Source organism: Coregonus clupeaformis, chromosome 32, assembly GCF_020615455.1.
Source record: "Coregonus clupeaformis isolate EN_2021a chromosome 32, ASM2061545v1, whole genome shotgun sequence".
Classification (NCBI taxonomy): domain Eukaryota; kingdom Metazoa; phylum Chordata; class Actinopteri; order Salmoniformes; family Salmonidae; genus Coregonus; species Coregonus clupeaformis.
The window spans coordinates 1626687-1639756 of NC_059223.1; the positions used below are offsets into that span (position 1 = coordinate 1626687).

Below are 13070 nucleotides of genomic sequence, written 5' to 3' on the forward strand. Positions count from 1 at the left end.
CACCACCACAATGTTTGAGCGGGGTTGGTGTTGTAGAAATTTAGTTTTTATAGTGAACAATAACTTTTAGGCACATCCAGTGTGCAAATTACCACATTCGGACACTTTGGAGAGGTTGAAAAGACACTTGAATGTACCCTGGATACCCCATAACACAACCACAATGTTTGAGTGAGGTTGATATGGTAGAAATTGTGTTTTTATACTGAATAAATAGCATTTAGGGATTGCAAATATGTAATAGCGCTGGAATTATCTAATTTACAGACATATGCCACTTTGGAGAGGTTTCGGGACACTTGGAAACGTCCCGTGACCACACCTGACACCACTTACTAAAACATCTGCCCATTTCTAGTTGTTAGGTCTATCAATCCCATTTTTTTAATAATATTGTTCACATGTTGTGGAAGCCATTTGATGTGTTTCCAGCTCTAGTCATCAATAATTCACTTATAGCTTGTCAATGAAAGATACTTTCAAAAAATAATAAAAAACAACGGTTATTATGTATATGCTTGATCTTGTGTATTTTGAACTATGTAACTCCTATCTATCGTCTGATCATTTCCTCATCATCTCCCAGATGTCTTCTTTCCAAATATACCAAGCTTTGCATGCCAGAAACATGTAATCACACATGAATAGCAGTTACTTTTGGGTATGTCTATTTAGGCGGAAATCTACATTTTGCCATTACATTTAAGAGGTTAAAATTGTCAAAAAGAAACAAAAAATTGCTTCTTAGCAAAGAGCAATTTCTCAAGCAACAATTTTGCTAGGACTGCCTGGCAGTGGTCTGAGTGGGGAGGGGAAAACTAGCTGTCATTGGCAGAGAGGTTTGAAACTCTCTTTGTTATTGGTCTATCAACTAATTTACAACCAAAACAACATCCCACCAAAACAGGCTGAAATTTCAGCCGGTATTTTCAGCTCTTACACTAAAAGGGCATTATCACAATTTCAGATTATTATTCCATCCTCATTTTGTGGAAATGTATATCAAACACAGGAAAATCCTGCTTTTGACTGCACTGGGCCTTTAAGATTAAGGATTCAAGTCTAGGAGGCAAGTGGGAGTATCTGCTCTTTGCAATTAATGTCCAGATTTACTGTAACACCCCACCTTCTGGACAACCAGATTAATGTTCTGCCTGAATACTAGAGTAAGGATTCTGTTCAGCCCAGTCTCATCACTTAGAATCAATATCAGACAGGACCACAACTCTCTCTCTCTTTCTTCCTCCAACCACCTCTTGCTTCCTCTCACTCCTTTCTTCCTCCCTCCCTCTCTTCCTCCCTGGTAGACGGAACTGTATCCTGGCAGATGAGATGGGTCTGGGGAAGACCATCCAGTCCATCACGTTTCTGGAGGAGATCTGGCGTGTGGGCATCAGGGGCCCCTTCCTCATCATCGCCCCCCTCTCCACCATCGCCAACTGGGAGAGGGAGTTCAGAACGTGGACCCACCTCAACGTCATTGTCTACCACGGCTCCATGGTCAGCAGGCAGATGCTGCAGCAGTACGAGATGTACTCCAGGGACACACAGGTAAACAACAACAACATAAATAAACAACACAGGCTAGCCGTATGAGATGTACAGTCAGGGACCCACAGATAAACAACAACAACAACAACAGACGGGTCCTTGAAGTTTAAAAAAGTTGTCTTCTGATGAGGGGAGGGGAGGTGGTGGTTGTCAAAAACAACAGCAAAAGGGCCTTGAAACCCGCTGGCAGCCAGCATCGCATAATGCTTACTAACACAATAGAAACGGGAGAACAGGAGATAATGTGATGCACTTATCATTAGCTGTGAATGGTGAAGTGAAACTCAGGTGTCTCTCTTGTCCATTAAAGTAATGACAGTATTTGTTCTATTGTGTATCAGGGAATAGTGACATGATATCAGAGATACTCAGTAGGACAATGAGATTTGTCCAAGGAAGAGCTTGCAGACCACATAATGAGAGAGAGATACTGAGATTGAGTAGCATGACTGTGATGTTCCAGCGTGCCTAGTCACCTTACCCCTATACATATGTACCTATAATGATCCAGTATCCCTTCACATTGTAAATATGCTACTGGAACTGACCCTGTATATCAGGACTGCCCAAGATTGTTCCTGGAGAGCTACCGTCCTGTAGGTTTTTGCTCCAACCCTAATCTAGCACAACTGATTCTAATTATTAGCAGGTTGATAAGATGAATCAGGTTAGTAACACCTGGGGTTGGAGCGAAAACCTACAGGAGGATAGCTCTCCAGGAACATGCTTACTTAGTCATGTTCTTCTAATTTCTTATTTTTATATCTTGTGTGTCTTTGTTCTACCTTGTTATTTTAAGTAATACATTGTTATTGATTACTGCATTGTTGGGGTTAGAGCTTGCAAGAAAGACATGTCACTGTACTTGTGCATGTGACATTAAAACTTGAAAGCAGGACTCAATTTAACAGCACATGAGAAGGTTTTGAAGAGTGGCACATGTCAGGTGGTAGCCCTGGGCAAAGGTTTTTGCTGCGGTGGTTGGCAGAGTAATGTGGAATGACAGACAGCAGTTAGGAGATCTTAGTATGCAAATGTAACAAGGAGGACGGGAAAGAACAGATGAGGGAGGAGTGGAAAGAACAGATGAGGGAGGAGTGGAAAGAACAGATGAAGGAGGAGTGGAAAGAACAGATGAGGGAGGAGGGGAAAGAACTGATGAAGGTGGAGTGGAAAGAACAGATGAAGGAGGAGTGGAAAGAACAGATGAGGGAGGAGTGGAAAGAACAGATGAAGGAGGAGGGGAAAGAACAGATGAAGGAGGAGTGGAAAGAACAGATGAAGGAGGAGTTGAAAGAACAGATGAAGGAGGAGGGGAAAGAACAGATGAAGGAGGAGTGGAAAGAACAGATGAAGGAGGAGTTGAAAGAACAGATGAAGGAGGAGTGGAAAGAACAGTTGAGGGAGGAGTGGAAAGAACAGATGAAGGAGGAGGGGAAAGAACAGATGAAGGAGGAGTGGAAAGAACAGTTGAGGGAGGAGTGGAAAGAACAGATGAAGGAGGAGTGGAAAGAACAGATGAAGGAGGAGTGGAAAGAACAGTTGAGGGAGGAGTGGAAAGAAAGATGAAGGAGGAGGGGGAAGAGGAGCTGCCACCAGGATGTCTCACTGGAACACTGTGATGTCACTGGGTTCATACTGACAGCACGGCTCACCCCTTTAAAAACACAGGGAATCACCTTAACACACAGGGAATCACACACACTGCACAGGATGTCTCACTAGATATGAGAATGGAATATTTTCAAGGACCATCTTTATATTCTGTCTTCTCAAATTATTTAAATCACTGATATTTCTTTAGAAGTCATTATACAGTCAACCATTGAGAATGAGAAAAGCTGAATGAATAGAAGAGTTGTATTGACTTCCTGTGTGTTTCTTCCTGGTTTCCCTCCAGGGTCGTGTGGTGCGGGGAGCCTACAAGTTCCACGCCCTCATCACCACCTTTGAGATGATCCTGGGTGGCTGTCCCGAGCTCAACGCCATCGAGTGGCGCTGCGTCATCATCGACGAGGCCCATCGCCTCAAGAACAAGAACTGCAAGCTGCTAGAGGGCTTCAAGCTCATGAATCTGGTATGTCCAAGTCACTGAGCATACTGTAGGGCAGAACTGAACAAAGGGCAGAAATGCAGCCATTACAGCTTGAATGTTTGAGATCCTAGACCTAGTGTGTCTCAAATCAGTATCTTGTTTGTGTGTGGAGAGAAGCTGTGAAAAGTGCCCATTTGGTAACTAATACTGTACACCAATCTGGTTGTCTCTTAAGATTGTTTGTGATTGAGGTCTCCCCTCTCTCTGTAGTTGTGTTCAGTTGAGGCACAGCTTGTATGTTGGAGTTCCTATGCTGTGTGTCTTGTATTGTTTCTAACTCACATCTCTCTCTTCCCTCTCCTCTATCTCCAGGAACACAAAGTCCTTCTGACAGGGACCCCCCTCCAGAACACGGTAGAGGAGCTGTTCAGTCTGCTGCACTTCCTGGAGCCTCAACACTTCCCCTCAGAGAACACCTTCATGCTGGAGTTTGGAGACCTCAAGACTGAGGAGCAGGTGAGGCTGTGTGATTCTATCATGTGGTTGTTTGGTTCCTATCAAGTGTGTCGGTGTCAGTGTGTGAGTGTTATGTTGTTGGGTTCCTATCAACAAAGTGTGTATGTGAGAAATACAGTGTGTTATATTTTTGTCTCTGCCTGTTTGCCTGTGTGTGAGTGTGTCCTTTACCCTCACTGATCATAATGAATATGATTATTAATACAGAAGCTAATGTGTTTTCATATGGTATCAGGGGATAAGTGTGTTTCCCCATCACCCCTCCTGGTGTTTGAACAGTGTGTCAGTGTGTGTGGAGCTAAAGGTCCCGTTGGTACAGATAGAACTCTGAAGGAGAATAGAGCTCTCCAACTACACACACACACACACACACTTCTGCTACTCACTGTTTATTATCTACGCATAGTCACTTTACCCCTACCTACATGGACCCCCTGTATATAGCCTCGTTATTGTTATTTTATTGTGTTACTTTTTTTACTTTTAGTTTATTTAGTAAATATTTTCTTAACTCTATTTTCTTAAAACTACATTGTTGGTTAAGGGCTTGTAAGTAAGCATTTCACACCTGTTGTATTTGGCGGATGTGACAAATAAAATTTGATTTGATTTTGATTTTTGAAAGACCTACATATGGTTGATATTATGTCAAATACCCTGTAGCATTATTCTTCTGTAATTACAGTTATTTGAGTACCCCTATTATCAACCCCATGGACTTCATTAGCCTATTATTTTAATCAGTCATCATATCTTCCTATGGAGCTATACACTGAGTGTACAAAACATTAAGAACACCTTCCTAATATTGAGTTGCACCCCCCCTTTCCCCTCAGAACAGCCTCAATTTGTCTAGGCATGGACTACAAGGTGTCGAAAGCATTCCACCGGTATGCTGGCCCATGTTGACTCCAATGCTTCCCACAGTTGTGTCAAGTTGGCTGGATGTCCTTTGGGTGGTGGACAATCTTTGATACACACAGGAAACTGTTAAGCGTGAAAAACCCAGCAGCGTTGCAGTTCTTGACACACTCAAACCGGTGCACCTGGCACCTACTACCATACCCCGGTTTAAAGGCACTTCAATCTTTTGTCTTGCCCTATGAATGGCACATAATCCATGCCTCAATTGTCTCTAGCTTAAAAATCCTTAAACCTGTCTCCCCTTCATCTACAGTGCATTCGGAAAGTATTCAGACCCCTTGACTTTTTCCACATTTTGTTACGTTACAGCCTTATTCTAAAATTGATTAAATTGTTTTTTCCCCTCATCAATCTACACACAATACCCCATAATGACAAAGCAAAAACAGGTTTTTAGATATTTTAGCAAATGTATAAAAAAAGAAAAACTGAAATAACACATTTACATAAGTATTCAGACCCTTTACTCAGTACTTTGTTGTAGCACATTTGGCAGCGATTACAGCCTCGAGTCTTCTTGGGTATGACGCTACAAGCTTGGCACACCTGTATTTGGGGAGTTTCTCCCATTCCTCTCTGCAGATCCTCTCAAGCTCTGTCAGGTTGGATGAGGAGCGTTGCTGCACAGCTATTTTCAGGTCTCTCCAGAGATGTTCGGGCTCTGGCTGACTTGTCCCGAAGCCACTCCTGCGTTGTCTTGGCTGTGTGCTTAGGGTCGTTGTCTTGTTGCTTCGCCCCAATCTGAGGTCCTGAGCGCTCTGGAGCAGGTTTTCATCAAGGATCTCTCTGTACTTTGCTCCGTTCATGTTTGCGTCAATCCTGACTAGTCTCCCAGTCCCTGCCGCTGAAAAACATCCCCACAGCATGATGCTGCCACCACCATGCTTCATCGTAGGGATGGTGCCTGGTTTCCTCCAGACGTGACGCTTGGCATTCAGGCCAAATAGTTCAATCTTGGTTTCATCAGACCAGAGAATCTTGTTTCTCATAATCTGAGAGTCTTTAGGTGCCTTTTGGCAAACTCCAAGCGGGCTGTCATGTGCCTTTTACTGAGGAGTGGCTTCTGTCTGGCCACTCTACCATAAAGGCCTGATTGGTGGAGTGCTGCAGAGATGATTGTCCTTCTGGAAGGTTCTCCCATCTTCACAGAGGAACTATAGAGCTCTGTCAGTGACCATCGGGTTCTTGGTCACCTCCCTGACCAAGGCCCTTCTCCTCTGATTGCTCAGTTTGGCCGAGCGGCCAGCTCTAGGAAGAGTCTTGGTGGTTTCAAACTTCTTCCATTTAAGAATGATGGAGGCCACTGTGTTCTTTGGGACCTTCAATGCTGAAGACATTGTTTGGTACCCTTCCCCAGATCTGTGCCTCGACAGAATCATGTCTCGGCGCTCTACAGACAATTCCTTCGACCTCATGGCTTGGGTTTTGCTCTAACATGCACTGTCAACTGTGGGACCTTATATAGACAGGTGTATGCCTTTCCAAATCATGTCCAATCAATTAATTTACCACAGGTTGACTCCAATCAAGTTGTAGAAACATCTCAAGGATGATCAATGGAAACAGGATGTACCTGAGCTCAATTTCGAGTCTCATAGCAAAGGGTCTGAATACTTATGTAAATAAGGTATTTGTTTTTTCGTTGTCTTTATACATTTGCAAAAAATTCAGAAAACCTGTTTTCGCTTTTTCATTATGGGGTATTGTGTGTAGATTGCTGAAGGAAATAAGTATTTAATCAATTTTAGAATAAGGCTGTAACGTAACAAAATGTGGAAAAAGTCCAGGGGTCTGAATACTTTATGAAGGCGCTTATTGATTGAATTGGATTTAAAAGGTGACATCAATAAGGGATCGTAGGTTTCACCTGGATTCACCTGGTCAGTCTATGTCATGGAAAAAGCAGGTGTTCCTAATGTTTGGTACACTCAGTGTGTTGTACTGGTTTGACAATCATAGTACCACTGAACGCCCCATTGTCAACCCCTCTTAATCATGCTAATCCTTCAGCACCTCTGTTTAAAATCGTGTGTGTGCATGAAAGTGTGCGTTCAGTTCGACTCTCCATGTTAATCTGTATCTTCCATCTCTCTGTATCGGTCTCTCTGTGTGTCAGGTCAAAAAGCTTAACATATTACTGTATCTGTATGTATGTGTGTGTGCGTGCGTATGCATGTCTCCATATATGAACCTGTATATCTCTGTCTCTCTCAGGTCCAGAAGTTGCAGGCCATCCTGAAGCCCATGATGCTGCGTCGTCTTAAGGAGGACGTGGAGAAGAAGCTGGCTCCTAAGGAGGAAACCATCATTGAGGTGTGTATGTGTGTTGTGTGTGTATGTGTATGCATTAGATTGATGAGTGTGTTTGCGGTTTTTTTTGTCTTAGTTTTGCTGACTGTTGTTTGAATGTTTCTATATAATGTGGTCAGGTGGAGCTGACCAACATCCAGAAGAAGTACTACAGAGCCATCCTAGAGAAGAACTTCTCCTTCCTGTCTAAAGGAGTCGGCCAGGCCAACGTCCCCAACCTGGTCAACACCATGATGGAGCTGAGGAAGTGTTGCAACCACCCCTACCTCATCAAAGGTACTGAACACACCACTACCTGACCCTGACTCTGACCCCTACCTAACCCTAACCCTGACCACTACCTGACCCTGACCCCTACCTAACCCTTACTGTACCCAGGGTTGGGGTCAATACCATTTAAATTCCAATCAATTCAGAAAGTAAACCAAATTCCCCATTTTCCCCATTGAAAAGCATTGAAGAGAATTGGAATTGGAATGTCAGTGTACTTCCTTAATTGACTGGAATTTTTATGGAATTGCCCCAAGCCTGACTGTAACTCAACCTGGTCAACACCATGATGGAGCTGAGAAGGTGCTGTAACCAGCCTTACCTCATCAGATGTATTAACAGTAATATTGCTACAATCCAGGTTGTGGAACGCTGAATGTAGCCTCATGTTATATGGATGGACAGTGTATGCCATATGGGGAAGGCTGATTTGGGTAATTCCCACCCATACAGGTAGTAAAGAGCTTTATAACAGCCTCGGGGCAGAATGAAAACCACTGAGTCAGAGATATCCTCATTCCTCACTATCTTTCCCTCTGTCTCTGTGTCACGGCTGTCAGTGAGATGCGGTTGAAGAAGTCAGGCGCAGGACACAGAACTCTCGGACACGTACTTTAATCCGATACTGAAAAGATGAACACAGAATAACTCCACGCAGGGAGGAAATAACCCGCTCACAAATGACATACGTGAAGGGAAACAATCACACACAAGATCCCGATGAGAGACAGGGGTAATTATAGGGCAACAATCAAACATAATGACGAACAGGTGTAAACAATACAGACAAAACTAGACAGACACCGATAACATCGAACGGCAGCAGCTAGTACTCCGGGGACGACGAACGCCGAAGCCTGCCCGAGCAAGGAGGAGGAGCAGCCTCGGCAGAATCCGTGACACTCTGTCTGTTTGTCTCACCCACCCACCTGCTCTCCTCCTCCCTCCATCTCTTCATCATACTCCCCTGTTTCTCCTAGCTGTGTCAGAACTCCTAGAACAGAGAAAGCAGGCCAGGAGGTTGAGGCTCTGAAACAGATGCCGGACTAACTTCACCTCTCCATGTCCCTTTCCCTCCATCCCTCTGTTCATCCCTCTATCTATTTTCACATCCCCCCCTGCCAAAAGCTGCTGTGTTGGCCCATTGCTCTTCCTCTCCTTCCTCCCTGCCCTCCTTACCATAGCTGTAATATCTTTATGTCACCGCTGTACTTCTGCTCTGGTTCATCTGGTTTGGCACATTGCTCTCGTACAAGGCCAGCCTAGTGGACCTTTGGCCTGTGGTTTGACAGCTGTTTCTGTGTGTGTACTTGAGTGTGTGCGTGTGCGTGTGTGTGTGTGTGACTGTGTATCCGTTTTAATGAGGGCTAGGACAACTAAAGGATCAGCTCTAGAGTTGATAAACTGCCAAACTGAAATATTAAGGTTTTCTAATATCCAGTAGTTTTTAGTATTTAAAAAAAAAATGGCAGGGGGTTGTTAGACTTGGTAAACATTATAGAAGTCCCAACTCTCATATTGTCTTTGACCTGCATACAGATTCGTGTAATTATGGTACCTGTCACACTTTCTTCATCAATGCTGGTTTGTGAGTTGGAGGCAGTGAGCTGCGTGTGTGAGCTGTCTCCTTGGTCATTATCCCTCTAGCCAGTGACCAGAGAGAGAGTTCCTTTTACCGTCACCTCTCTCAGGTCCACCCATCAGTGGATGGCTCTCTTTTCCAGTACCATATTGTACAAAATCTATTCCATGACTGAGTTGCTATTCCTGTCTGTCTTAAAGTAGGTACTGTATATGAACTGCATACAGATTAGGTCAAAATGGTAGCATGGTACTAGATTAAGTGTCATCCAGTCTTTTCCCAATAGAAGCCAAACTCTGGTGGCAACAGGGTTAGACAGGGGGCTCGTCCTGCTTGTACAATTGAAGCGGAAACACTGAGGCCATCACTGACTTAATTTGTCTGTCCATCTTCCCAGGTGCTGAAGAGAAGATCTTGGAGGACTTCCGGGAGGTGTACAGCCCTGTTGCCTTTGATTTCCACCTGCAGGCCATGGTGCAGTCGGCTGGTAAACTGGTCCTCATAGACAAGCTGCTGCCCAAGATGAAAGCCGGGGGACACAAGGTCCTCATCTTCTCCCAGATGGTCCGCTGTCTGGATATCCTGGAGGACTACCTCATCCAGAGAAGGTACTGCTGCCTGCGCCTCTTCTTGCGTTACTATGCTCCCAAGTACTCCACACGAATAGAGGTTCTCTCTCCTCAGATATTTCATATTGTAAGATGAGGTAGTTTGAGGTGAGATAAAGGCTTGTGAGATATATAACGTTTATTACTTTGTGTTAGTGCATGTAGAATTTGAAACGCCCTCTGCAGTTTCATCTGCAGGGTATAGCTAGGCTGATGAGGAAGAAGACAGGAATCATGCTTGAGAGGGTAGTAGACGTTGTGTAATTTCCATTTTTCATCTCCATTTTCAAAGTGACATATTTATGTCTTATTATCTGGTGTTAGCTCGCTAGCAGTCTGCAGTGCAGCAAAAGCTGAATCACTCCAGTACTTCCCTTATTAAATTGAATTTAGTTTAAGAGAAATGCTGAATCTCTAAGCATTAGCTTCTCTCTCTCCAGTGACTGTCTGAGAAAGAGCCTTTTAAAGCCCCCCCGTGCTCATTGCTCCATAATGCTACCCAGAGCAGGGAGATGATAAAGACTGTGTAACAGAAGCAGAAGAATGTACCAAGACCCTCTCATTCAAGGTCTTAATCTCCTGGCTTAATGAGCTTCCTGTTTGCGGCGCTAAATGAAAAGGATATTATCCCAGCAGCCCGTCTGAGCTGTGGAAAGAAGGCGACTGGCCTGGTCTGTGTGGTCTCTCTATCTCTTTCTCCCTCTCCCTCTTGATATCTCTGTCATCTCTCTTCTTCTCCCTCTCTATCCTCTCCTCTTGTCTCTGTCTCACTACCCCGGGCCTGGCCCTGTGTTCTTCTCCCCTCTCTGCTTCTCTCTGGCACTCAAACAGTGTAAACACACAAGGCGAGGTGCTCCGCTCGTCTCTGTGGCTAGGCAAGGCTTAGCCGGGGTTCAGCGGCAGGTCACAGACCCCCTTGGGGCGCTCCCACATCAGACAGAGGGAGAGAGGAGTCTGGGCGGGTGGAGGGAGGTGGATCACTGAGAGGTGAGGTGTGTGAGGGGAAGAAGATGAGGGGTAGGCGTAGGAGGTGGGGTAAGGCAGGGGCGAGGCCAGGTCTCCTGGGAAAGAGGCTGCCTGTGATCAACGAGCTAAACTACCTTGTTCTCTGCCAGAGAGAGGGGGAGGAAGGATGAAAGGAGGAAGAGAGAGAAGAATAGAGCGAGAGGGGAAAAGAGAGACAGGAATGGAGGAAAGAGGAAGAGAACTAGTGAATGTTGTTTGAAAGTGGATGACAAAAACAAATTCCTGGAAATATTGTGTAGCAATTGGAGGCCCCTTAATGTGTGATGGTTGATGTTGTATCAGCTACTCTAACTCTCTGTGTCGTGCTGTATGTAAATGTTGACATACGTGATACTTGGATGTGTACTAGAAGATCCTTCTCCAACCCTGCATGGTCCTGTGTTCCTCAGGTACCTGTATGAGCGGATCGATGGCAGAGTGAGAGGTAACCTGCGTCAGGCAGCTATAGACCGCTTCAGCAAACCAGACTCGGACCGCTTTGTGTTCCTGCTGTGTACCCGGGCTGGAGGTCTGGGCATCAACTTGACTGCTGCTGACACCTGTATTATCTTTGACTCGGACTGGAACCCACAGAACGACCTGCAGGTAAAGACACACACAGACATTTAAAGTGACACCAGCCTCCACTGAAATAGAATGAGCAAAAAAGGTGTGGTCACTTCCTATTTTAATTTAGTCAATTCAGGAAGACCTTGAATTGAGAAGTGTCTTTATATCCTATTATAATTGTTTCACTTTTTAATTTACACACAGCTTGGATAGTAAAATGTATGCATGCATGACTGTAAGTCGCTTTGGATAAAAGCGTCTGCTAAATGGCATATATTATATTATTATAGCAGCAATGATCTTGATCCTGGAGTGATTTTTGTTGGACAATTTAGATATTAAATGTATTGGGCTGATCATAACCAAGTTTTTTTCTGTTATTCTCAGGCCCAGGCTCGCTGCCATAGGATTGGTCAGAACAAGGCGGTGAAGGTGTACCGTCTGATCACCAGGAACTCTTACGAGCGGGAGATGTTTGACCGGGCCAGCCTCAAACTGGGCCTGGACAAGGCTGTGCTGCAGAGCATGAGTGGCAGGGAGAACAGCGTGCCGGGAGGAGGGGTGAGTCTGCCGTGTCCGTCATACACAACACACACACACACACACACACACACACACACACACACACACACACTCTGTAGCACCTGTATCAGCCCGGTGGATGCTCTATGCTCCCAAGGGGACAATATGATGAAGTCCAGAAGTATGACCATGCCATGGCTGTGTCTTCTATATTACGGTAAGTCCATTCTACCAAATGAGAGTGTAGGAAAGGGACTAGTCAGTATAATAAACACAGCTTTGAGATATCCTCTTAGTGCATCATCAGTGTGTAGGAGGAGCTTAGCTGTTCCTCTCTCTGGATTAGCTGAACTATCAGGAAGAAAGTGTTGCCTGTGAACAGAAGAGTCTCTGAGCAGACGTTAGCGCCACCAGCTGCATACTAACACACCGTGGGTCAGCTGGGGGTTGCTGCTATCTTTAACATTTAAAAAGATCTAGCACGTGATCCAGTTCAGCTTCAGTTCAACTAACTGTCTCTCTCCTCTGCATTTCTCACACTAGAGTGTCTATCTGTACGTCTGTCCGTCTGTCTGTTGTTGAGTGGTATTAATGTGTGTGCATGTGTTATATACATGTATGTGTGTACAATGATGTAATGTGTAAATAGTCCAGTCTGTGATCTACTGTAGTCCATCATCAGTTCCCCTAACACTCTCTCTGTTTCCCCCTCTCCTTATCCCCCTCCACTCTCTCTGTTTCCCCCTCTCCTTATTCCCCTCCCCTCTCTCTGTTTCCCCCTCTCCTTATCCCCCTCCCCTCTCTCTGTTTCCCCCTCTCCTTATCCCCCTCCCCTCTCTCTGTTTCCCCCTCTCCTTATCCCCCTCCCCTCTCTCTGTTTCCCCCTCTCCTTATCCCGCTCCCCGTCCCCTCTCTCTGTTTCCCCCTCTCTTATCCCCCTCCCCTCTCTCTGTTTCCCCCTCTCCTTATCCCCTCCCCTCTCTCTGTTTCCCCCTCTCCTTATCCCCCTCCCCCTCTCTCTGTTTCCCCCTCTCCTTATCCCCCTCATCTCTCTCTGTTTCCCCCTCTCCTTATCCCCCCTCCCTCTCTCTGTTTCCCCCTCTCCTTATCCCGCTCCCCTCTCTCTGTTTCCCCCCTCTCCTTATCCCCCTCCCCTCTCTCTGTTTCTCCCTCTCCT

At 45.2% G+C, this 13070-nt stretch overlaps 1 protein-coding gene across 1 annotated transcript in view; it reads left to right on the forward strand.

The window, feature by feature from the left end:
* Nucleotides 1–13070, forward strand: part of chd9 (chromodomain helicase DNA binding protein 9) — a 108120-nt gene that overhangs the window by 71403 nt on the left and 23647 nt on the right. Inside the window, 8 exon segments of the mRNA XM_045209977.1 lie at nucleotides 1308–1551; nucleotides 3452–3628; nucleotides 3959–4102; nucleotides 7241–7339; nucleotides 7456–7612; nucleotides 9586–9796; nucleotides 11212–11407; nucleotides 11759–11932. Coding sequence (XP_045065912.1) covers nucleotides 1308–1551; nucleotides 3452–3628; nucleotides 3959–4102; nucleotides 7241–7339; nucleotides 7456–7612; nucleotides 9586–9796; nucleotides 11212–11407; nucleotides 11759–11932 — 1402 coding nt within the window.